The sequence below is a fragment of the Mustela putorius genome, unplaced genomic scaffold (assembly GCF_011764305.1).
Source record: "Mustela putorius furo isolate JIRA1106 unplaced genomic scaffold, ASM1176430v1.1 tig00003853_pilon_pilon_pilon, whole genome shotgun sequence".
Lineage (NCBI taxonomy): Eukaryota > Metazoa > Chordata > Mammalia > Carnivora > Mustelidae > Mustela > Mustela putorius.
The window spans coordinates 26,383,410-26,409,731 of NW_025422005.1; the positions used below are offsets into that span (position 1 = coordinate 26,383,410).

At 38.6% G+C, this 26,322-nt stretch overlaps 1 protein-coding gene across 5 annotated transcripts in view; it reads right to left on the reverse strand.

Moving 5' to 3' along the window:
• Nucleotides 1–25,203, reverse strand: part of ZMYM6 (zinc finger MYM-type containing 6) — a 49,831-nt gene extending 24,628 nt beyond the window's left edge. Inside the window, exons 1-12 of one of the 5 annotated variants that reach the window (XM_045064169.1) lie at nucleotides 24,917–25,203; nucleotides 24,490–24,573; nucleotides 23,425–23,591; nucleotides 12,991–13,075; nucleotides 12,055–12,304; nucleotides 8,864–9,038; nucleotides 8,573–8,764; nucleotides 4,779–4,929; nucleotides 4,230–4,345; nucleotides 3,138–3,431; nucleotides 2,816–2,966; nucleotides 1,525–1,697 (exon numbers count right to left, since the gene is read on the reverse strand). In XM_045064169.1, the coding sequence (XP_044920104.1) occupies nucleotides 1,525–1,697; nucleotides 2,816–2,966; nucleotides 3,138–3,431; nucleotides 4,230–4,345; nucleotides 4,779–4,929; nucleotides 8,573–8,764; nucleotides 8,864–9,038; nucleotides 12,055–12,304; nucleotides 12,991–13,075; nucleotides 23,425–23,517 (1,680 nt within the window). In that variant the 5' untranslated portion in view covers nucleotides 23,518–23,591; nucleotides 24,490–24,573; nucleotides 24,917–25,203. Of the gene's footprint in view, nucleotides 1–1,524; nucleotides 1,698–2,815; nucleotides 2,967–3,137; nucleotides 3,432–4,229; nucleotides 4,346–4,778; nucleotides 4,930–8,572; nucleotides 8,765–8,863; nucleotides 9,039–12,054; nucleotides 12,305–12,990; nucleotides 13,076–23,424; nucleotides 23,592–24,063; nucleotides 24,827–24,916 lie in introns of those variants that run through there. The other 4 variants (XM_045064167.1, XM_045064170.1, XM_045064166.1 and 1 more) reach the window with 4 other exon arrangements.
• Nucleotides 25,204–26,322: the final 1,119 nt, after the last annotated feature.

Genomic DNA, 26,322 nt, shown 5'->3' on the forward strand with positions numbered 1-26,322 from the left:
GGCTCAGTGGGTTAAGCCTCTGCCTTCGGCTCAGGTCATGATCTCAGGGTCCTGGGATCGAGTCCCACATCGGGTTCTCTGCTCAGCAGGGAGCCTGCTTCCTTCTCTTTCTCTCTCTACCTGCCTCTCTGCCTCCTTGTGATCTCTGCCTGTCAAATAAATAAATAAAATCTTTAAAAAAAAAAAATTATCTCTCATTTTCAAAATTACTGATGAAGGAATCTAGAGCGAGGTTCTACTTTCAAGAGGTAAAGAAGCAGCATAATATAGTAAAAAGAACATGGATTTTGGAGTTGTAAAGACACTGATTCATTCAAAAAATATTTAATTAGGGAGCACCTGGGTGGCTCAGTGGGTTAAAGCCTCTGCCTTCGGCTCAGGTCATGATCCCAGAGTCCTGGGATCGAGCCCCGCATAGGGCTCTCTGCTTAGGGAGCCTGCTTCCTCCTCTCTCTCTCTCTCTCTCTGCCTGCCTCTCTGCCAACTTGTGATCTCTGTCTGTCAAAATAAATAAAATATTAAAAATATATATATATATATTTAATTAGGTGTCCTTTGTCTTGAGCACTGATAGTTGCCTGGTCATATCGTTATGATAAAGATACACTTCTCCACCAAGATTATATTTTAGGGGGTAGGTAGACAAAAAAAAAAAATGGTTTCAGGTGCTGTCCAACTATCACCTACCAGCTTCTTGAAGGGTACATTACTTATCCTCCTTGGATCTTGCTCTTTTTCCATATTCATAAACTGGTAGTAATATACCTACCTCTAGGATCATAGTGAGGATTAAATTACACTCATGAAGCATTGGGTGTATATCAGTGGTTCAATTAATTGTAGCTTTCAGAGTTAGCCTTTCAAAAAAGTAACTTTTTTAAAAGGTCGTGGGTAAGGAGGTCAGTCATAGTCATTTGACTTATTAGTAAGTGAGAACAAGGTCTGACTTCTAATTCATCACAGTAACCTTCTGAATGAGAGAGCCACTTAACACAACATAACTACACAAGGGTCTGACTTAAAAGAACTCAGTTATAGGGCGCCTGGGTGGCTCAGTGGTTTAAGCCGCTGCCTTCGGCTTAGGTCATGATCTCGGGGTCCTGGGATCGAGTCCCACATCGGGCTCTCTGCTCGGCAGGGAGCCTGCTTCTCTCTCTCTCTCTCTCTCTCTCTCTGCCAGCCTCTCTACCTACCTGTAATCTCTCTCTGTTAAATAAATAAATAAAATCTTTTAAAAAAAAAAAAAAAAAGAACTCAGTTATAAACAAGGTCAATATGCCTCAAGAGAAAACAAAATATAAAAATAAAAGGAACATAAGTGCAAACAACAACAAAGTCTCCAGAAACCTTATGCTCTTTACTCCCAAAATTTCACATTTATATTTGGTTGAATTTTGCTTTAGGAGCCCAAAATTTACTTTAACCCAGTTCTAAACACTAAATTTTACTTCACATGATCCAAACATATTTTAAGAAAATAATTCATACTAACTTCAGAAAGCCAAAAAGGTATGTTACATTTACCTGATAAAACAAAACTGTAAATTTTGACATGCAATCTTCACAACAAAATTCTTCTAATTTGCCCTCCAGTCGATTTTCTACCAAATTAGGGGATGTCTGTGAGCAATAACTGCACATCTTACAGTAATTTCCCCATCGTTCTCCAAAGTCACGGGCAGAGAGGAATTTGCAAACTGAGAACCAGAAGGGATGAAAGAAGAAACATCAAACTTACATTAACCTGAAAGAGATAAAGTGAGTTTCCAGAGTCTCAGGTACCAGCTAACTTCTACACACTTGAGACACAATTATTTGCTTCTTGAAGAGGAGCAAAGATAGTCTCTATATTCACAAAACAAACTCATATCACTTTTTAAACATACTCTAAATATTAGGCCACCTATATTCAGAAACATCAGAGATATAAGTTTCTTAACCCAAGAAGCAGTAATTGCTGAAGTACCCACTTTACAAGTAGGTGCAAGAACAGAAAGATTTCTCAAGTCATTGCTAAACTTATGAAGAGATTTTTTAGACTCTATACTAATACCATTGACCTAATTATCTTCCAAAAGTCTTTTCTGAGTTTTAAAGCAATTTATTTAAGATTGCTATAATTTAAAACATCACCATAAGCCAATCATGATCACAAATGTATTACAATATTTAACATTTTTTTTCAGGGTGCCTGGGTGGCACAGTCGGCTGAGCATCCAACTCTTGGTTTCAGCTCAGGTTATGCTTTCAGGGTCACAGGATCTAGCCCCACATGGGGCTCTGTGCCCAGCGTGCAATCTGCTTAAGACTCTTTTCCTCTGCCCCTTCCTAACCCGTGCTCTCTTTCTCTAAAATAAACAAATCTTTAAAAATTTTTTCTTAATTGACATTACTGTTAACATTTAAAAGTGTAGACTTTAAAGTGACTTAGGTATAAAAAATAAACAAAAAGTGAATTAAGCATCAACTCAAGAAAAAAGCCTCAAATTATACCTCATAAAACAAAATCACTTGAAAATTAATTATAGATTAATGGTCCAACTCAGCATGAATTACTTTGTAACAACAATATGCTCTGTGGATAAAACTGAACTGCCTGGAGCACCTGGGTGGCTCAGTCATTGTCTGCCTTCGGCTCAGGTCATGATGCCAGGATCCTGGGACTGAGCCCCACATTGGGCTCCCTGCTCAGCGGGGAGCCTGCTTGTCCCTCTCCCATTCCCCCTACTTGTGTTCCCTCTCTTGCTGTCTTTCTCTGTGTCAAATAAATAAAATCTTAAAAAAAAAAAAAAAATGAACTGCTTGCTTCCTTTACCTTCACTACAGAATGGCTTATCAACCCCTGAGAATCGAACAGTCTCCTTTATAATTTTCTGCAGTTTACAGTAGTCACACATTGCCATAACTTTATTTTTCTTTTTGTATTCATCAGAGCAAGTCTTGCCACAAAACAGAAACATTTTACCCTGCAGAGAAAAAAAAAAAAAGTCATTGAGACCTAATTAAACAGTTGCTTCATCTTTAAGAAATCATTCTCCTTAACATTTCAAAGCAAATTAAGTGACTGTCAAAGATGAAAAGACAAATGCTTCTGATGGATACATTTATATTCCATCCCTTTCATGATTTCTCTTTACCTTGTAGAAAAGGAGTTCTGGTTTTGTGGCAAACAGATGGCTACAGTGTTGACACTTGAGTTTAACAAGTGTCCGAGCTACAGCAACTTGCTGGGATGGGGCAGCAAGAGGCCGGAAACCGGCTGTGCCAGAGGCAGAGCTGCTGATGGAGCCGGTGGGACTGGAACCGGAACTGGCAGAGGCATTACCTCCTGCAGCTGACACTGCTGACCCAGAGGGTGGGCTTACAACCACTTGGCCCTGAGACGGGGGCACTGCTGAAGAGTTTGTTCCTTTGGGTTTGTTAAATACATTCTGAAAGAACACAAATAAGGCAAAAGTTTAGCAACTGAGAAGTAACGTGAGTTGGGTAATTTTTATTTTCTTGTTTTAATAAATTAATGCCCCCACAAATATTTCCTTGACACTTTATAAAGCAGTTCACAGAAAGAGTTTAAATGGCATACTTCCAGAATAGAAGGACTGAATAATGCAATATTGTAAGGTTAAGGACTGGAATTTGGGCTTCCCGGACACCTCTAATATAGGGCTCTAACAAATTAAAGCAGACTTCTTCCTTCCCCCAAAATACCCTTCCCACTGGCAACCAGCCTCTGATGGCCATGAAAAGCATAGTGGCCACCAGTGATCTCTTTTGCCCTGGTACCAGGGACACTGTATCAGGGCCACCCAAGAGGGTCACTAACCTCTATTCTCTCCATCTTTTCAGGGAGTGAGGAACAAATGGGACAAGTAAATGGAGACTTACACTTTCATGCCAGGAGTCATTATGTATTTGGCCCAGGATGAGAGGAAGGGACACCACAGCACCTACCTGAACCATAACTTAGTATCCATCCTTTTGAAAGGGAGAGAATCAAGGGCAAAAGTGGGAGGGAAGAGTAGTTTAGGTAAGGACCCTGGATAAGGAAGACGGCACTGAGACTCAGCAACTGGCTGAGGCATTTTGCAGAAAGGACTTCGGGGACCAGAGTTGAACAGAATTTTTTTCTAACTTAACCTTTTATAAATACGGACCTTCAACAGTTAACATACTGCCATAGAGCAATGCCTAAGAGAAGCTCAGGGGTAAAATACTAGTTTAGATCATACCTGGAAAGCCACCACACAACTGGAGCTGCAGAAGCTGTATATAGTTCCATTGGACATGGCCAGATGATACTGAGGGATTGCTGAGGTTTTACAGCTATGACATGAAACCTGGACACCTTGGTGTAACAAAAAATAAAAACCAATGACTAAGCTACATGATGAACAAATGATCCAAAAGTGTACTAGAAGGATTAGAAAATACTCAGTAATATATAAAACCAAAATAAAGGAACTTTACAATAATCTGTGCTAACTGCAACTAATCACAGTGAAGTCCTACTTACACAAAAATTTGGAACTTACAAGTTGTTGTTTTGTTTTGTTTTTTTCCTGGTCTTTCTTTTCATACAGAAACTACAAAATAAATAACCTCAATAAAAAAATCAGTTAAAAACTATTTTCAATTAAAAATGAGTTCTCTGAAACTAAATCTTGAGTCTCAATTTAACCACATAGATAAATTCTGTTTGTAAAAAAATGAAAGAAAAGCAGCTACAATGTTCTTCAATAGTTACTAAATCTATAAATTTATTGAATTTTAAACATTACCTGAAGAAATAACTGTCTTAACTCTGTAAGCAGATAAGCAATTAATAGAGCAGAAAAGTTCAGTTTTTCCTGAGTCATTGGTAGTCTCAATCATTTCAGCTGAGGGCCTCAATGATTTCCCCAAGGCATATGGAGGAGTTTGAGCTGAATTCTATCAAGAAAATAAAATAACATTTAGATACCTAGCACAAACATACAAGCTGTGTAAGAAAAAAGAAACACTACCTACAAAGGCTACCTTTGGCTGAAATATTTGAACATGACTACGAGGCCACCCTATAGATTTTTCCGAAAGTTGGGATGTGGGAAAAATAAGTTCTTTCAGACAATGATAAAATGTAAACTAAAGAAAATTAGTAACTACTCATGTATATTAACAATAAAACACATTAAAAGTAATGAATTTGGTATTTGTAATGCACTTTTCTCATTACGAATAATCAATGATGACCATGTAATCCATGAACCAAAGAGTCACCCTCAGCAGATCATGGACATCAATCTAGAAGATAACCTATGGGGTGCCTGAGTGGCTCAGTGGATTAAGCCGCTGCCTTCGGCTCAGGTCATGATCCCAGGGTCCTGGGATGGAGTCCCGCATCAGGCTCTCTGCTCAGCAGGGAGCCTGCTTCCATCTCTCTCTCTCTCTGCCTGCCTCTCCATCTACTTGTGATTTCTCTCTGTCAAATAAATAAATAAATAAAATCTTAACAAAAAAATAGAAGATAACCTACGACCTTTAAGGTTACTTAACCAATAAGGCTCTTTAGCAAGAGGAAAGAGATGATGTTCAATGTATACCAGAAGATCTTACAGAATTATCTGTTTTTCAAGCTGAGTTCATAATAAAATCTGCCTGTAACCTTACTTGTTTTAAGAAACAATAATATTGATAGCTAACATTTATATAAATTACCAATATTATTATTTATTCAGTGCTCACCATGAGCTAGGCCCTATACTAAATAACTTATATACTGTATCATAGAATCCTTTCAACAACAAAGTGAGATACTTTAAGAAATTATATTAACAAAAAGGTTAAATTAATTTTAATTCAATTAACAAATAAACAGAAAAATGGGAGATGAAACATTTCATCTCTATCCAAAGTTCCAGACTAACCATTACACCATACTGTCACTGACACAACATAAAATCTTTCAATAAGAAGTTATATGGAGTAGGTATTTATCCCAAAGACACAAATATAGTGATCCAAAGAGGCACCTGCACACCAGTGTTTATAGCAGCAATGTCCACAATAGTCAACCTATGGAAAGCGCCCAGACAGATGTCCATCAACAGATGAATGGATAAAGGGGTGTGTGTGTGTGTGTACAGCAGACTACTATTCAGCCATCAAAAAAATGAAATCTTGCCATCTGCAATGACGTGGATGCTAAGTGAAATAAGTCAATCAGACAAAGACAATTAAATGATCTCATCTGTATGTGGAATTTAAGAAACAAAACAGTGGATGATACGGGAAGGGAGGGAAAATAAAACAAGACAAAATCAGAGAGGGAACAAACCATAACAGACTCTTAATCATAAGAAATAATCTGAGGGTTGGGGTGCCTGGGTGGCTCAGTCATTAAGTGTCTGCCTTTGGCTCAGGTCCTGATCCCAAGGTCCTAGAATCAAGCCCCACATCTGGCTCCCTGCTCAGTGGGAAGCCTACTTCTCCCTCTCCCACTCCATTTGTGCTCCCTCTCTTGCTGTGTCTCTGTCAAATAATTTTTTTTAAAAATCTTAAAAAAAAAATAAAAAGAAGAAACTGAGGGTTGCTGAAGGGGTGGGGGGTAGGGGGATGGGGTAATTGGGTGATGGACATTAAGGAGGGCACATGATGTAATGAGCACTGGGTATTATATAAGTCAAATAAATTACTGAATTCTACCTCTGAAACTAATAATACACTATGTTAATTGAATTTAAATTAAAAAAATAAGTTATATAGGGAATTAAAAAGTAGGAAAATATAATTTGTGAAATTTCACTACATAATCTTTCTGGTAAAAGAAGAAAATCATTTATGCAGTTGACAGAGTATAATATCAGCAACAAAATAAGGAACAGAATGGATTTTTACAGGTACCTGGGTGGCTTAGTCAGCTGACCGGCTGCCTTCGGCTCCTGCCATGATCCTGGAGTCCCGGGATCGAGTGCTACATCAGTCTCCCTGCTCTGCCAGGAGTCTGTTTCTCCCTCTGACCCTCCCTTCTCTCCTGCTCTCTCTCACTCCCTCTCTCTCAAATAAATACAATCTTTTTTTTTTTTTTGAAGATTTTTTATTTATTTCACAAAGATCACAAGTAGGCAGAGAGGCAGGCAGAGAGAGAGAGAGGGAAGCAGGCTCCCTGCTGAGCAGAGAGCCCGATTCAGGGGTCGATCCCAGAACCCTGAGATCATGACCTGAGGCGAAGGCAGAAGCTTAACCTACTTAGCCACCCAGGTGCCCCAATAAATACAATTAAAAAAAAAAAAACAACTGATTTTTGGATCACATATATAAAAATAACACAAATTTTATTCTTGAGGAAAAAGTAACCTAACTGCCAAAACTGGTCATTCCTAGAAAAGGGAAACTTTCAATCAGAGAAGTTAAAAATAAATCAAATTTGCTAACTGAAAAAAAAGTTTAATTATCATTTATACCCTTTTTTAGAAAAATAACTTTTTAAAGATTTTCTTAAGCACAGCAATTTTTTAAAAGATTTTATCTATTTGAGAGTGAGAAAGCAGAAGCAGGGGGAGCGGCAGAGGAAGCAGGCTCCCCACTGAGCAGGGAGCCCAATGTAGGGCTCAATCCTGGGAACCTGAGATCATGACCTGAGCCAAAGGCAGCCATTCAACTGACTGAACCACCAAGGCACCCCTAGAGATTTGAAATCATTCTGCAATAATTAACACAAATTAATCTACTTAGTAACCAAATGAATCCATTATGCATTACAACAAATAAAAATTAGCTAAAGTAGGGACGCCTGGGTGGCTCAGTCGGCTAAGCCACTGCCTTCAGCTCAGGTCATGATCCCGGGGTCCTGGAATCGAGTCCCGCATCAGGCTCCTCATCCCGCAGGGAGGTAGCCTGCTTCTCTCTCTGCCTCTGCCTGCCACTCTGCCTGCTTGTGCTCTCTCTCTGACAAATAAAAATCTTAAAAAAAAAAAATTAGCTAAAGTAGTCTGATAAGGGATGTGCCAAAATAATTACAATTCATTCCAAAACAGATTTTTAAATATATATATATATTTTTTTTAATATTTTATTTATTTCAGAGAAAGAGATTACACAAGTTGGGAAGACAGGCCAAGGGAGAGGGAGAAACTGATTCCCTGCTGAGCAGGGAGCCTGATGTACATAGGGCTTGATCCCAGGACCCTAAGATCATGTCCTGAGCCGAAGGCAGATGCTTAACCAAGACACCCAGGAACTCAAAAATTGTATTTTCTAAAAGGAAAAAGATGTGCTTAAATCCACTGATTTTATCATCTATAAGTGGTCAGTTTATTTATAATAATATGGGACTTTCTTCACTTATCAATATATCACAAAATATTTCAGATTCTTAGCAAAACACGAAATTCTGTTTGTGAATTCCTGACCATGATCTGGTTCGCCTGTATTATCTCACTACCATAATCACTTACACAACCACAATCAATCCCACTTTTCTGCAGGGGAACTCATACACCAAGATCAACTGATCTTGTTTGTTTTGCATTTGATCCCTGCAGGGCCACCCTGGAAGGAGCAAGCCTACCTATGTGTGACAGATGGATCTTCATACCTGCTTATATGCTGTGACACTTGTGGAACTAAAAACCTTCTGGGACTGGCACGGGCCAGAGCTACTATAGCAGTAGCTTCCACAGTTCTCGCAACAGTTCATGGTGAGGTTGTTGGCGGAGTGAAATTTTGAAAAACAGGCATCACTACAAAGACCATGCACCACATTTTGATATTTAACTTCAAATCGAATCTAGGAAATAAAAACACATACACATCCAAAATCAGCAAAGCCAATTAAAAATCTTGGGTCTTTGAGTAGAGTCCCAATAAAGGTACAATGTGAACTTACATCAGCATTCTTCTGACATATACTGCACTTGGTTGAAATGCTATTGGTATAAATGGTGACAACAGGTTTTTTCTTTAGCTCATAAGAAGAAAGACATGATTGGCTGCAGAAATCTTTGCTAGGAGAGGAATTTTCAAATCGGGTTGTGATCACGTCCTTTGGATTTAAAATGTCTCTAAAAATAAATAACAAAGGCAAAATGAAATGTGTTCTTCATAACTGTAATTTCTTCCTCCCTGTGAGCTAAAATAACTGTATTTATGAAGGGCAGCTACTGCATAGGAAAAAACAGCTGGCCTAGGATAAGGCTTCTAGAAACCTGAGTTTGATGACTAGTTCTGTTACTTAGCTGAGGGACAATGAGTGAAGTAATTATTCTCTCAATTTTTCATGCATAACATGGGTTTATGATACCTAATTTATAGATGTGTTAAGGAAAAATTATGTTTAAAATATATCCAGCCAGATGTTCGTGACAAAAACAGTGAGGCTTCCAGCTCCAACCAAGTTTCATCCACTGGAGCCAATGGAAAAAGTGGCCATCCCACAACTCCAAACCACAAAACACTTGTCCTCTTACTAGTCAGCAGCTGCCAAGAGTGGAAACATAAGTGAGACAAGGAATGACATGTTTTGGGATTTTTTAATTGAAATGCAAGATCTGGGAAACAGATGAATTACCAAAGATTAATATAAAAAGTTAGCATGATATATAAAACTTAACTATAAATGAAGAGAGCAAGGAAACAGATAAAAGAGCTATTAAGAGTTTGGTAGCAGAGGACAGATGGAATTAAGAATAAGACAGAAGGAGCACAAATAATTGAGTCGTTCTGTAAAACTCAAGTTATTTTGTAAGAGTCATGCTGCTATAACCACTGACAGTAAAAACAAAGGCTAAGTATTGCCATTTTTCTGACCAGTGTAAAAAACTAAAGTAAATGGTCATTCATTAGAAGTACTAGGAGAGGCCATAAAGAATACAATGGCAATAATATTTTATACAGTAATATGTATTGAGTAATTAGTATGTACCAGACGTTGTTCTCTTTATTCAAATTATCCAACTTAATTATCAGAAAAATTCTGTGAGTTAAGCATTATTACAATTGCCCCTTTACACATGAGGAGACCAAATCCGAAAGGTTAAATAGTTTGTCAAGGTCACACAGCTGGTAAGCAGTGAAGCCAGAATACAAACTCTAGGCAGTCTGATTCCACAGTCCGTGGAGTTAACCATTCCACTATTCTGCCTCCCATCCTATGCCTTTATTACACAGAACTGTTCCATGGTAAACTATCAAAGAATAGTAATAACAACAAGGTACTTTAATTTTCTAAAACTCACCTAACCTTAAAAATAGGACCGTGAATCTTGGAAACCAAGTGGATATGCTTACCCAGGGGTGAAGTTATTAATTTTTAAAAGTGATTTTTCTACTAAAAACAAAGCAATAAAGAATGTTATTTAATAATGTAAATCTGCCAGTGGTATAATATACATATATGTAAACCAATGAGAATGACTTTTTTAATAAAAATCTGTACATGTAAATAAAAATGCATTCTAAATCTTATGCATCCAAATGAAACTTACACCTTAACATTTATCTTTAAAAAAAAAAAAAATACATCTTCCAAAAACATGGCTTCAACATTTTTCTAATTTCTCTTTTATTTATAAGAACCCTAAGAACAACTTTTCAACGTTATAGTCAAATATCATGTTTAAGAGTATGACTCAGTTGAATTTGTCTACGATAGTCAACTGATAAAGGCATCAAACAACTTTTGGCAATTTGCAAAAATCATGGTATAAAGATAGATTTGTCACCTAACTTTGTCTAAAAGAATGTTTCATAGGCTCTGAATGCGATGCCCAATCAAGAAATCAAAAAATTTTTTGAGTAAGAGCAGCACTGTGGTAAAATGTGTCTGACAAGAGTGACTATTTTTAAGAGAATAATATGCATTTGGATGTATAAGTTGTGCTATGTCCTTTAAATTTTAATCATTTTATTTTGATATTTATATGTTGAAACATAGGATCTAGAAACCAAAAACTAAATTTACCCTTTCAGATAAGTTTGAGAATGTATAGAAGAGTCTGAGGTATTTAAAGGACTTTTTAGAACAAAACTAAATTTGAATATTTATGCAAAATATTTTTAAATTCCTCTTTTAGTTGGAGATTTCCATTTTAACAAAATCTACTTTTAGATATATAAGCCCAACACCCAAGAAGACAAAGAAACTGTCATCTATCTCCAAAGAAAAAAATAGGAGCCTATAAATTCTGTTAATATACATAATAATAATTTTATTATTAAAAATAATAGGATCCCACTTATTAAGCATTTGCTATGTGCTAGGCCCTGGGCTAACACTGTTTCATTAAAATCTGAGGAAGTAGATACTCTTTACTGACAAAGAAACTGAGGCTTAGGAAAGTTAAAAATCCAGACCCAACATCATATAGCTAATAAGGCATTAGAGCCATGATCGAACCAAGATCTTAACTTATTTCACTCTACATTAATGATTACTTACAATACAATGTATTCCAAGAACTACACTAACACAGAAGTAGGCAGAACATGCCAAATTTTTCAAACACACTAACGTAGAGAAAGAAATTTATGTGGCTTAGTTGCTATTTTTTTCTTTCTCTGCGCCTGTGTGACTGTAAAGCAAAAATAACCTCCAACTAAAACTTACAAGGATATTTTAGATATAAACATATTATTTTTGTAACCATTTAGACTTTACCTTCTAAAGAATTAAATAACTTATATAATATTATAAGACTACTGTTATTTTATTCTATACTTCAATAACTTTCAAGATAATAAATAGTTGTGAATGGTTGTTGTCCACAATTATAGGATACATGAGTGCTCCTACAATTTCCACAATTGGTTTATTTTCCACAGTAAAATTTCAGCTTAAAGAGATAGAAAACTGGTTTAGATGACACTTTTGACACCAAGTCTCTTATCTAACATCACAAAACTTGAGAATTTGCAAATTTCTCAATCAGCTAAATATTTCCATAGAAACATGCTAAAGAGATTTAAAGTAGCAATAGCATTTTTGGTTCTTTTGTTTTGTTAACAATAGCATATTTGAGCTAAACTATATACACACTAAAAAGATATAGAGTAAAGAGGGAGTAATTAAAAATTTTATACTTTGAACAGTTTGTGCAGGTTTTCTTGGGAGGAGGTGGTATGCAGACAGATGAAGAATATCCAGTGATGCATCGCGTGGAGCAAAAGAGCTGAGTAGATCCTGTCTTATGATATGCGGTTTGCCCTTTATGAAGCATTTTTTTACAACCAGAACAAAAAACCTGAATAGCTACGGCTGGAACCAAAGGAAGCGATATGTTTGGGCCAGATGATGCAAGAGAAAACTGAAAGCCTGGGGTCAACTGCTGGGCTACAAATACAAAAAAAAAAGGGAGGGGGCAGTTTTAGTATTGACACAAACAAATACACATTCTCCATTTTTTGATAAATTCTCAGTCTTGAAACCCAATATTAATGAGACAATAAACACTCTAAAACAGGGGTTTTTCAAACTTTTTTAACCATAACCCATAGTAAGAACTGTATTTCACATTATAACTCAGGAGACACATACATCCGTGTGCATGTTTATGTGTGTAAAATTTAGTAATTGAAACAGCAGTTCCATGAAATTATGTTTCCTTACTATATGTATCATACTTTAATATCTTATTCTAGTCCCACTTTTTATCTCTTCATACATATATATATATAGTTTGAAGCTTTAACTAATCACCACACTACAAACGTGGGGCTCAAACTCATGACTCTGAGATCAAGGGTCACATACTCCACTGACTGAGCAGCGAGGTGCCCCACTATTCCACTTTTTAAAATGTTAAGACCAGCTGCCCAGTAGCTTGTGATCTCTGTTGAATAAATAAATAAAATCTTTAAAAAAAAAAAAAAGTACTGCTTTATCTTAAGGAAAAAAGGACTTACAAAAGGAGGCATTTTCCTTCAATTCTACTAGTTAGAACATAACAATATATATTATATAACAATATTAATCATAATATTAATCATAATTTTAACTTAAACAATTCTATTTCTTACCAAGAGGACTATCACCCACAGAAAACACAGCACTGATTTTCAGTTCACTTTCTTGAGTTTTTGGCTTTGGGGCATGTCCATACTCCTTAAAGAAAAAAAAAAGAGAAAGAAATGAATACAGTCTCTAAATAAACTAGAAATTCAAGCAAAGAATTAAACTGTCATAACTCTTCTATATTCTAATCATAATCACATTCACAAATATCTCAAAGGTCAAAATTTACAAGTTACAGATTAGATTTAATCCTCACAAAAAGGACCTTTCAGAACTAGAAAATCTTTAATGACAGTTGTAACCATTTTTCAAATGTAATCTCATATACAGGAGGCATACACAGCTATTTCAATGTTGAACACCACCCTTTTTTTAGACTGTGTTTATAAGGGAGCAATAAATAAAATTAAATCTGAATGATTCAGAGAGTGGATCCAATTAGTAATTTTAGCCAACAGACTTACAAACTGTCATATCTGTTAATGGCAGAAAAGACACAAGAATTTCAATGCAATCTGTTCATTATACATAAAATCATCACAGGCTAAATCAGATTTATCCTAATCATACATTCTTTAAAATGCTTTAAGATAAAATATAGTCATAAAACAAAATTTTTAAAATACATATATCTATTTTGAAAAATACTGATCTTTATTCTGAGATCACAACCATCCTAAATTTTTTTTTTGGTGTTAAATACATATTTCAAAATAAAAAGTTAAAGAAATAGTTTTCTGAAACAATGGTGATATAAACAGTAGTTGTATTTTTTTCTTAAAGATTTATTCATTTATTTAACAAGACAGAGATCACAAGTAAGCAGAGAGGCAGGCAGAGAGAGGGGGAGAAGCAGGCTCCGGCTGAGCAGAGAGCCTGATGCGGGGCTCAATCCCAGGACTCTGGGATCATGACCTGAGCCAAAGGCAGAGGCTTTAACCCACTGAGCCATCCAGGCGCCCCAGTAGTTGTATTTTTAATATCTCTATATTTCGCAAAATAAATGACTGATAGGTCAGCTCCCAAAGTTACTTTAGAAATTGCATTGGACTAATACATGCCAAAGACTAAGTACAACTGCATTAATTTACCACTTCCCATAGTATACATTATGGCACCAAATGAGCTGCTGCCAATCAGGCAGGGACTATAATATGGTATCTTCTTTATAGATGAGGAAAGCGAAGCTTAGAGGTAGATGGTTCAACAATTTGTCCAAGGTCACAGACACATTAAGTACACAGAAGGGAATCAAATCTAGGTCTCTCGGTTCCAAAACCCATGCTATCTCCCTCATAGATGTATAAATACAATATAAAAAAAAAAAAAAAATTAGGGGCACCTGGGTGGCTCAGTGGGTTAAAGCCTCTGCCTTCGGCTCGGGTCATGATCCCAGGGTCCTGGGATCGAGCCCCACATCAGGCTCTCTGCTCAGCAGGGAACCTGCTTCCTCCTCTCTCTCTGCCTGCCTCTTTGCCTACTTGTGATCTCTGTCAAATAAATAAATAAAATCTTTAAAAAAAAAAAAAAGCAGGGGGGGGGCGCCTAGGTGGCTCAGTGGGTTAAAGCCTCTGCCCTCAGCTCAGGTCATGATCTTAGGGTCCTGGGATCAAGCCCCACATCGGGGTATCTGCTCAGCAGGGAGCCTGCTTCCTCCTCTCTCTGTGCCTGCCTCTCTGCCTGCTTGTCATCTCTCTCTCTCTCTCTCTCTCTCTGTGTCAAATAAATAAATAAATAAATAAATAATCTTTTTTAAAAAAAATTACTATAGGGGCGCCTGGGTGGCGCTGTTGGTTAAGTATCCAACTCTTGATTTCAGCTCAGGTCCTGATCTCAGGGTCGTAAGATCAAGTCCTGCATTGGGCTTGCACTAAGCAGACAGTCTGCTCAGGACTCACTCTCCCTTTCCACCTGCCCCTCTCCTCACTCCCCACCTCTCATATGTACTCCCTCTCTTTCTCTCTTTCTCTCTCATAAATAAATATTTTTTTAAAAATTACTATAATTGGAATGCCTGGGTGGCTCAGTTGGTTAAGCATCTGCCTTTGGCTCAGGTCATGATCCCAGGATCCTGGGATGGAGTCCCGCAATGGGCTCCTTGCTCAGGAGGTAACCTGCTTCTCCTTCTGCCTACCACTCCCCCTGCTTGTGCTCTTTCTCTGACAAATAAAATCTTTTGAAAAATTAAATTAAATTTAATTTAATTTTTAAAAATTACTACAATGAATTCAAACCCCAGACCCCACTGAAAAAGAAATTCTCCTGCTATAGTCACCCATTTCCTTTCACTCATTGCACCTATCACAATACATCATCTCCTATTTATTTGAGTGATAATTTACTATGTCTAATACCCTTTCTCTTTCCTCCATACACACAAAAGGACCATGCCCATTAAGGACAGGGACCATATCTGTTTTCCCACCTTGGCACAATCAACATAACCTAACAAGAAGGCTATGGGTTCTGACAGCAAGCAGAAACAGATGTGATCTTAATCTCTTCCAGTTTCAATTTCCTTATCTATAAAATATATTATCTAATCCATATTGCCATTAGGGGGGATAAATGATTTACTACAAATGCAGTTTATAGCATTATGCCTTACAGATATACCAAAAGGTAAGCATAACTTACACACAAAAATTCTAGCTTTTATTATTTTCATAATTATGGCATTAAATAAATATTGAATGAATGAATCCAAGTGGATGTTCTTAAACATTATACTTAAATAACAATATTTATTGGCACTTGCAAAAAGAAGTTAAAAGTAATCTAGATACACCCTCCTTTAATTTACCAGAAAGAATCAATATAAAACTACTTTGCCTTATCATCAACTCAACCTCTAATATTTCTAACATGCCTGTTAAATGTCCCTTTTGATTTACAAAGTAACTGTTCCAAACCTTCACCACTAATAAATCAACCCTATAAATTTCCTGCTCCCTGATATTTCAACTGTACCAAGAAAAAAAAGAAACAACTAAGAACTCCTTTAACACCCTGATTCCCCCCTCCACCATGCCTATAAATTGATCAACAAACTCTCCTCCCATGTTACAGGAAAAAGCAATCTTCTTAACCATGACTAAAACCAGTACTTGTCAGGGGGCCTGGGTTGCTCAGTGGGTTAAGCCTCTGCCTTCGGCTCAGGCCATGATCCCAGGGTCCTGGGATGGAGCCCCGCACCAGGCTCTCTGCTCAGTGAGGAGCCTACTTCTCCCTCTCTCTGCCTGCCTCTCTGCCTACTTGTGATATGTCTGTCAAGTAAATAAATAAAATCTTAAAAAAAAAAAACAAAAAACAAAACACAGTACTTGCATTTGGGATCCCTCTGCCTCTCCCCTCTTTCAGCACTCCGTATCACCGACATGTATCTTCCACCCCTCACCACCTCCATATTAGTTTTTTCTCTCAGTTTATGAGAAATTTATTTCCTAAGGAACGACTGCCCTCTTCTCTGCCCTCCCAACCAGCCAGAGAAAAAGAAAAGAAAAATTAAAAAAATTATTTCCCTTCTTCCTTACTTTGATTACCTCCTGAACCCAATGCTGTCAGGCTACTGTTTCAACTGAAACTGGTGTTTTGTTTTGTTTTTTGTTTTGTATTTATATATTTAAGTAATCTCCACTCCCAACATGGGGCTCAAACTCACGACCCTAAGACCAACAGCAGCATGCTCTTCCAACTGAGCCAGCCAGGCAGCCCCAACTGAAACTGTTGTAAGATTAAGCAATCACCTTGCAGTTGCTTAACCCAATAAACTTTTTTTTTAGGTTTTATCTTACATGGCTTCTCAGATATATCTGACACTGCCAATGATTCTGTTTCATTGTCTTCTGGTTCTGTTACTTCAATTCATTACTATTTCTTATTATCCTTCATTGATCTTATATCCAGCCCTAAAGTCAATGGTTCCCAAATTCAGTGGCATCAAAAGCCCCTAAAGGTCTTGTTAAGACATAGATTCTTGGGCGCCTGGGTGGCTCAGTCAGTTAAGCATCTGCCTTCAGCTGGGGTCATGATCCTAGAGTCCTGGGCCCACATGGCTCCTTGCTCACCAGGGAGTCTGCTTCTCCCTCTACCCCTCCCTCCTGCTTGTGATCTCATTCTCCCTCAAGTGCGCGCTCTCTCTCTCTCTCTCAGATAAAATCTTTAAAAACAAACAAACAAAAAAAAAGTTAACAGACTGTTGGGCTTCCACTCCAGAGTTTCTAGCTCAGGAGGTCTGCAGCAGGGTCCAAAAATATAAATTTTTCACAAGTTTCCAGGTAATGCTGAGGCTGCTGATTGGAGGGGACTACTATGAAGCCCCTCTGAAGTCCTAAATTAATCCATTTTCTAATTTTCTATCTGGAGCTCTTCTCTCCTCAACTTTTGTTCCCTGAAAGATCTCATCCACATTCAATAACTTCAACTATCACCTATATAGGATTACCAGATTTAGCAAATAAAAATATAAATGCCTAGTCAAATTTGAATTTCAGATAAACAACAAATACTTTTTTAGTGAAGTATGTACCAAGTATTGCATATAACATACTTATATTAAAAAAACAAACACTGTGGCTCGGGTCATGGTCCCAGTGTCCTGGAATTAAGCCCCACATAGAGCTCTCTGCTCCGCAGGGAGCCTGCTTCCTCCTCTCTCTACCTGCCTCTCTGCCTACTTGTGATCTGTCAAATAAATAAATAAAATCTTAAAAAATAATAATAGTAATCACCGTTAGGGTGCCTGGGTGGTGCAAATGGTTAGGCCTTCCTGAGTCTTGCTTTCTGCTCAGGCTGTGATCTTAGGGTTGTGAGATCAAGCCCATGTTGGACTCTGAGCTCAGTGTGGAATCCGCTTGGGACTCTCTCTCCCTCTCCTTCTGCCCCTCCCGCAAGCTCACATTTTTTTCTCTTTCTCTCTCAAATAAATAAATAAATCTTAAAAAAAAATCACAGTAACCTGATAGTCAAATTTACCTAGGCATTCTGTATTTTATCTGACAACACTACACCTACAGGGAAATAAGTTTCAAATCTCTAAATGCCATATCCATGTATGCAGATGCCTCCCAGTGCAAGTTACCAGTTGAATGTCCCACTAGCCTCTTAAACAGATCCCAAACTGGACTTATTATTTCCCCCCAAATCCCATTCCTTGCCACTCAGTAAACAGTATCACCAAAAATTCAACTTACTGAGGACAGAAACTTCTAAGTATTCTAGGGACTCCTCCTTGACCCACATACCTCATATGCTATCTTTAAGTTTGATCAACTCTACCTAAATATCTTAAATCTATTCTCTTTTCTTTTCTTCTTTGTTGTTGAAATACTCAACCACTAGACATACCACATTCTCTCACCTCTCTGTGACTTGGCACATACTATCTTCTCTCCCTGAAAACATCAACTGTCACGATTCAAGTGTTGCCTTGAAGCCTTCCGTTCCTCAGATTCAACAGACTCAAGGGCTCCTTCCCATAAGATTCCCAATACGCCTTACTCAATTTGCTGTTACAATATTTACATAATACTGTGACTCTGTATCTGTACAGAGGAGGCACAAAGCAACAGAAAGAATACAAGTTTGAAGCCAGTTCCTATTCCAACTCTGTTGCTGCCTCTGAATTTGGTAAATTACTAACCTTTCTTTTCCTCAATTCCCTCATTTTTTTCAGTTCCCTCATTTGTAAAATGGAATAAAGAAACATCCCTCCTATGGTTATAGAATTTAAATGAGAAGGCACAAGACACGACTAGCATAGCTTTCGGTGAGGTGCACTCAATAAATAATTACCTCTTATTCCCACAACTCCCCCTTAACAATATCAATTCCCTTGACATTAGAAGTCCTGTCCTTTCATCTTTGTAGCTCTTCTGTAGACAAAATAACTAACACAACTTAGCCTGCAGTATCCTGGGGAAGGTTTTAGGATCTTGAACCAGACTGCTTGGGTTCAACTATGTACTACTTGTGTGACCTTTAACAAGTTACTCTCCATGTCTCAGCATCTTCATGGGTAAAGCAGGAAGAGTAATATTATCTAACTCCTAGGGCCGTGCGCATCAAATGGATTAATATAGGTAAACTACTTACTTACAACAATGTTGAACAAGTGCTATGAAATTTACAGTAAGCAGGAATTAAAAACTCAAGAAACAAATGACAGCTCAACTGTAACTTGAGTATCCAGAACAGACTCTTAGTAGAGGTATTCCCCACTTGTCAAAAGTTCATGTAGTGCCACTTCACTTTCACAAAAGACACTAGTACCTGCTTTTGCTAACCAAAAGAAATCTGAAGATTTCTCCTTTTATGAGAAAGGGCAAAAAGCAAAAACAGCCTTCAGCTTTGTTTTGCAGCAAGCAGTTACAGAGGCAGTGTGCATCCCAAGAAGCAAGAAGCGAGAGCAGCACCACCAAGCTCCTTTCCCAGAAGCACACTCAGCCCCTCAGCATCTACCATCTCAGCTGCTACGGCTCTGACTATGTGAGCATCAGTGCTTTATCTTGGTTTATTTTGTGTATCTGTTAGTATCACAAAGGTATCACAAAGTTATCACAAAGGCTTAATCTAGTAATGCTCAAAAATTTTGACATAAAAATTAGTGGTAATCACTTCATTTTACACCATTTCATTAAACAGTTTTTACTTCTTGCTTCCCATTTTCCAAAATTCAAATGCAACTTGGAAAACATCATACACTATTTGTTTAATTGGCTTTTCTATCATAGCCTGCCCTCTCAATTATGAAAAAAATTATAGCCTATTCACCTTGAGTAGCATTAATACAAACCAAAGAGAAGAGAGTTAGCTCTATCTATTTAAATTTAAAATGTGAGCCATTGGGATGCCTAGGTGGCTCCTTGGCTAAGTGTCTGCCTTCAGCTCTGGTCATGATCCCAGAGTCCTGGGATCAAGTCCTGCACTGGGCTCCTTGCTTAATGGGAAGCCTGCTTCTCCCTCTGCCTGCTGTTCCCCCACTTGTGTGTGCTCTCTCGGACAAAGAAATAGATAAAATCTAAAAAAAATAATAACAATAATAAAATAAATAAAATGTAAGCTGTTGGGGCACTTGGGTGGCTCAGGTGGTTAAGCGTCCAACTCTTGATTTTAGCTCAGGTCATGATCTCAGGGTCTTGGCTCTGCACTCAGCAAGGAGTCCACTTGTCGCTCTCCCTCAGCTCTTTCCCCCAACCCAGCTCACTCACCCACTCTCTCTCAAATAAATTAATTAATTAAACCTTAAAAGAAATAAAATCTAAGCTGTAGAGGGATTTTCATTATCACAATTTTGATATTCAGAACGAACATTCAACTCATAACACAGTATTTGTTAAACTTCTATATTAGAGACAAGGCATCATGAAAAAAAAACTTGGATCTAGAATTTTTAAAAACTTTGCCATAGGACTCTGGTGAAGTCCCTTGTCCCTCAGGCCCAGTTTCCTCATCTGTGAAACACAGGTTCTTTTATTTCCATTATTGAGCTTGTACCTTCAGCTAGTCATTGCACTAAAAATTGAGGATTCCAGACTCTGTTTGAAAACAAAATTCAGGGGCGCCTGGGTGGCTCAGTGGGTTAAAGCCTCTGCTTTCGGCTCAGGTCATGATCTCAGGGTCCTGGGATCAAGCCCTGCATCGGGCTCTCTGCTCAGCAGGGAGCCTGCTTCCTCCTCTCTCTCTCTGCCTGCCTCTCTGCCTATTTGTGATGTCTGTCTGTCAAATAAATAAATAAAATCTTTAAAAAAAAAAAAAAAGAAAGAAAACAAAATTCTTTGATCTGCAGATGCCACAGCAAAAGTGAAAGCAATATACAATAGAAAAAAAGAGAATGATTAATTCTACCTAGGTGACCAACTGTTACACTGTACCTCAAAGAGGAGAAAAATTTTTACCAAGTTACCTAGTTTAGAACAGCACAAGCAGAAGAAATGGCATGTGCAAAGGCAAGAAAACAAAACTCAACAGAATATGACTTCAAGCAAATTGCAGATAGTTTGCAGGTAAATAGATTTGAAAAGGTGGAAAGGATGACCAATGACACTGAAGATAAAAACACCAAAACATGGATAGTTTGGATGTTACACTAAAAAGTTCATGCTTTATCACACATGAGGAGACCAGGTCTTTAAAGGGAGAGATGTCATCAGATCTGTAGAGCTACAGTAGCATCATTACACTGTGTTTTGCTGGGGACTGTGACTGAAGGAAAAAGGATGAGTAGGAAATTGTTATAAAAAATTCTAATGAGAAAAAATGAAATAGGGATGAAAAGACAGAGACAGTAAATACTTCAGAGGTAGAATCCACAAAACTTGACAAACAAATGGTTACTTCTGGAAAAAGAAGTAGTATTTACCATGTGGGGGCAAAATAAATATCATGGATGCCATCAGCCCCCACCCCACATCCTGTAGACCCTACCTCAGATGCGTCTTAGCACAGCACTCTTAGAAGACATAGAGTTGACGAACGAGACAAAACCTATTTGGCATCCCTGTCCTGGACTAATACTACCTTTGAGAGGGTATGAGAAATAAAATATTACCATTATTATTTATTATTTTGTTATTATATTATTTATATTTTTAGTATTATTAGTTTGCTTATGCAGTAACTCAAGAGTATCAAGCAAAAGAATTGTGCAAAAATGACCTGGATGGAACTAGAGGGTATTATGCTAAGTGAAATAAGTCAATCAGGGACGCCTGGGTGGCTCAGTTGGTTGAGCAGCTGCCTTCAGCTCAGGTCATGATCCCAGGGTTCTGGGATCGAGTCCCGCATCGGGCTTCTTGATCGGCAGGGAGCCTGCTTCTCCCTCTGCCTCTGCCTGCCTCTCTGTCTGCCTGTGTTCACTCGCTCTCTCTCCCTCTGTCTGTCTGACAAGTAAATAAATAAAATCTTTAAAAAAAAAAAAAAAAGAAATAAGTCAATCAGAGAAAGACAACTATCATATGATCTCTCTGATATGACAAATTTGAGATGCAGGGCAGGGTATAGGGAGGGAAAAAATGAAACAAGATGGGACCCGGGAGGGAGATAAACCACAGGAAACAAACTGAGGGTTGCTGGAGTATGAAAGAGGAGGGATTGAGGGTGGCTGGGTTATGACATTGGGAAGGGTATGTGCTATGGTAAGTGCTGTGAATTGTGAAGACTGATGATTCACAGAACTGTACCACTGGAGCAAATAATACATTATATGTTAATTTTAAAAAAAAGAACTGTGCAAGAAAAAAAAAATCATTCTTTGCCAAAACAACTAACCATGTCTCTATTGTGATCGCCACGTATTTCTAATCAGGGTTCCTAAGGGTACCTAGATGATCTTTCTGAACACGTTTATCTTACCCTCCCACTTAAAATCCTGCCATCTCCTCCCATTGCTCTCTTCCCACTGAGTCTTCCCATAAAGACCAAAATTCATAACATGGTCCCAAAGTCCTGCATAATCTGGCCTCAAACTACCTACAGAGCCTCATCCTAGAAGCAGGATAACAGGCTGGATTTGAATCTAGTCTGCCATTTATGAGCTATGATCCCTGGTAAACTGCTTGACTTCTTTGTACTTTGGTTTTCTCATCTGTAAAATGGGGATAATGATATGGTTGTGAGAATGGTACCTGGAATAATCTAAGCACATATAAATATCAATAAGTTAATATTTATAATATCACAAATTACTATGATATAATATATACATGTTTACATATAAACACTATCTATTAGTGTTGTTATTATGATCGACATTACCATCATTGCTATTTTCATACCTTTTCTGTTCCAGGCTCACTGGTCTTGCAGTTCTTCAAAACAACCACCCACCTTTCCAACTCAGGACTTTCCTATACGCAGATACCTCTGTCTGGAATACTCTCCATGTCTTTGCCCAATCAATTCATTCTTCATAATTCAGCTTAAAGATCCTTCCCTCGGGGAAGCCTTCCCTACCCAGCCTCTGGTCCCAACCAAAACTAGATCAGATTCCCCATTTTAGGCTTTTCTTGCATAGCACTTTTCATAGTTTGCAATTATAAATATATTATTTTATCAATTACTTGTGTAGTATCTATCTTCCCTACTATCTATAAGCTCAGTGAGGGGAGGGACTAAACTGACTCCTCAATCCCCTGGCATAGAATAGAACACAAATACTTACAGAATGAAAGGAAACTACTGTCAGATCCAAGAGAATTAAAAAAAAAAAAAGTTACCAAGCATAGAAAAACGATAATACATTTTACTTTCTTTTTACAAGAAAAAATATACGGTTACCAAGATCTTTTCTCATTTAAAGAGGAGAAAAACTGATTTACTCATCTAATGGGGAAAAAATTGGGGTTGTTTTAACATACAAGCCAGAAACTGCCTAACTAAAAATCTGTTCACCAGTTAGAAAAGAATAAAAAAAAATTTTTTTAATAAAATAAAATGCTTACTTGAGCATTGTCAGGTTCTTCTTTAATTTTGTCCAGAAGCCCCTGCTGTGGTGCCATTGCTTTGCCACATTCACCATCCAAAGGTTCTTTCATTCTAATTTTTTATGTAAAGGAACTCCCCAGTCTAAAACTAACAGATTTCTTCTTGATAAAGGATAGCTGGACTCCTAAAATACAACATAAAGGATTGGTACTCAGGTTTATTCCTTTTCTTTTCTCCTTCATGTTTATCTATATTAAAAGCTCTGTATTGAGCACAGGCTTCAGAGCCTTTGAAAATCAACTCTTCTGAGACCATGACTATTCCCCCTCTTACTACCTTCTGCTCTTCTAATAGTTATCTTCACGTAAGAAAAGTCTTCTGGGGCCACCCAGGAGGATCAGTTAAGCACCCGACTCTTGACTTCGCTCAGGTCATGATCTCAGGGTCCTGGGATAGAACCCCACTCCGACTCCAAGGGCTCAGAGCTTCGTGTGGAGCCTGCCCAAGAGTCTCTCCCTCTTTTCCTCTGCCCCTCCCCCTCCCTTTCCCTCTCTAAAAATAAATAAATAGGAAAAGTCTTCTGGAAAAAGATCCCCCCCCCCCTCTCTAATAACTTTAAAGACAAACACTTTGGCTTCTCAAATGTGGAAACTTACACGGGGAATCAGACCAGCTGGCCAAGATGTGGGAAGAAGTTACCAAGCACTAAGGGGAAAGAACTCAGAAGTACAATTCCTGACTCCCGGAGAATTAGTACTTGGAAGCCCACCTCAGCTTTAATTTCCCAAAGTGGGGCACACCAAGCTCCATACCCCCACCTCTAACTCAGCCTTTACTGGAAGCCTCCATAAGGGCCCCATTTCTCGGCCTAACGATAAATGAGAGCTCCAGATGCCACCACCAGTGAACAAAAGCCACGCCCTTGTTTAAAGTGGACCACCTGCACCTTCCGGGGTCTCCCTGGGGTCCATGCCCACGAATAAGCCCCTCTGAGCTCTGCTTCTCAATCGCTTCCCTGTAAACAAGAAACTCTATTCGCTATCCAGCAGATTTCCCTTCCCCTAAGAGTAAACGTACTAAACCTGAGGCAAAAAGGAAGCTCCCCCAAAGTTGTCCTTATCCAAATAGTCAAGCCAGGCATGGAATTGGGCAACTGGTGGAAAAGCCTGTGGGGAAGAAGAGATGAGAACTTCTGACCACTTGCCACAGTTACAACAATCTACGGGTGCTCATCCCTCCTGCGTGTATGGTATCGCTGCGAACGTCTCGTCCCCAGCAATAACCCCCGCGCCCGTCACCGAGTAGGAACGGGGCAACGTTGTATCCGATGGAGAGAACGCGACCCGCAAATCCCTATCACCACGTCCCTGCGGCGAAATCCGCACGGCTTAGCCGCGCAGCCCTCCCGGCGCCGCCCCCGCCCGGTGCCCGCCTCGTCACGTGGCGCGCCCGCCGCCCCGCCCCGCCCCGCCTCGCGCAGCCCCTGCAGCCGCCACCGGCCATTCTCACCTGAGGTCGCCTCCCTGCTCCCGGGTGTGCGCCGGGTGGGTAAAGAGGATTAGGACCCAAGGCTCCCCGCGCCGGGACGAGGTTTATTTTCTCTTATTGGAATTCTTCCGCCTGAACCATCGCAACGCAACACTCGGCCAACCGCGCGTGCGCAGTCCTGGTCTCCGCCCCTTCTTTTCCCGTCATGCTCTGGACCTGAGCTGAGTGGATCTTCCCAGGATTCCGTTTTCCTCAAGTTATGGTTGACTTCTTAAAGAGACCAAGACCCAAGGGTGAAAAGGTTAAAAAAAAAAAAAAAGAAAAGAAAAGAAAAGAAAAAAAGGATTTGGGGCAGAAAGTTGGGGTCATTAGCACTATAAATAGTCTGCATTATTCTTTAATTCCCATTTCCAGAAAGTCTACTAAGGAACATAGGAATAAGTAATGGCTGACATTTATTAAGCCAGGGGCTTTCTAAACACTTGGCATGCATCATTCCACTAAATCCTCAGCACAACCCCAAGGGGTACAGTTTTCATCTCAGAGATGTAAATGAATAGATTAATTAACTTGCTCAAAGCCAAGATTCAGTATTTTTCATTCAGAATTGTTTTTTGATTTGTGACTGCTGTGTAATACTCCATTTTATGAATATGCTACAATTTATCTATTATTGATGTACATTTGTGATAATTCCAGGTTTGGGCTATTAGGCATAATGCTGCTGTGAACTTTCCCGTCTTTTGCTGCACATATGCTAGGTTTATACACAGCAATGAATGTGCTTCCTAGGTATATCTAAAACTTACGTGGATAACGTCAAGAAATTTTAGAAAGTGGCTTTTCAGTGGCACTCCCACCGGCCATCTATGAGAGATCCAATTGCCCCATATCCTTGCCAATAACTGCCACTGTACATCTTTTTAATCTTAACCATTCCGGTGGGCGTATAGTGTTATCTCATTATGTGGTGTTTTTTTTTTGTTTGTTTTTGGCTTTTTAAGATTTTATTTTATTTTTTTAAGATTTTATTTATTTATTTGAGAGAAAGACAGTGAGAGAGAGCATGAGAGGGGAGAAGGTCAGAGGGAGAAGCAGACTCCCGGTGGAGCTGGCAGCCGGATGTGGAACTCAATCCCGGGACTCCGGGATCATGACCCGAGCTGAAGACAGTTGCCCAACCAACTGAGCCACCCAGGTGCCCCTAAGATTTTATTTTAAAATAATCTATACAACCAAAATGGGGCCCAAACTCACCACCCAGAGATCAAGAGTCTCTCTTTACACCAACTAAGCCAGCCAGGTACCCCCTCATTGTGGTTTTAATTTGCATTTCCCAAATTTCTGATGAGATTGAGCCGTTTTTATGTTTGGATACCTGGATATGCTTTTATGAAGTGCCTGTTCAAGTCTCTTACCCATCTTTG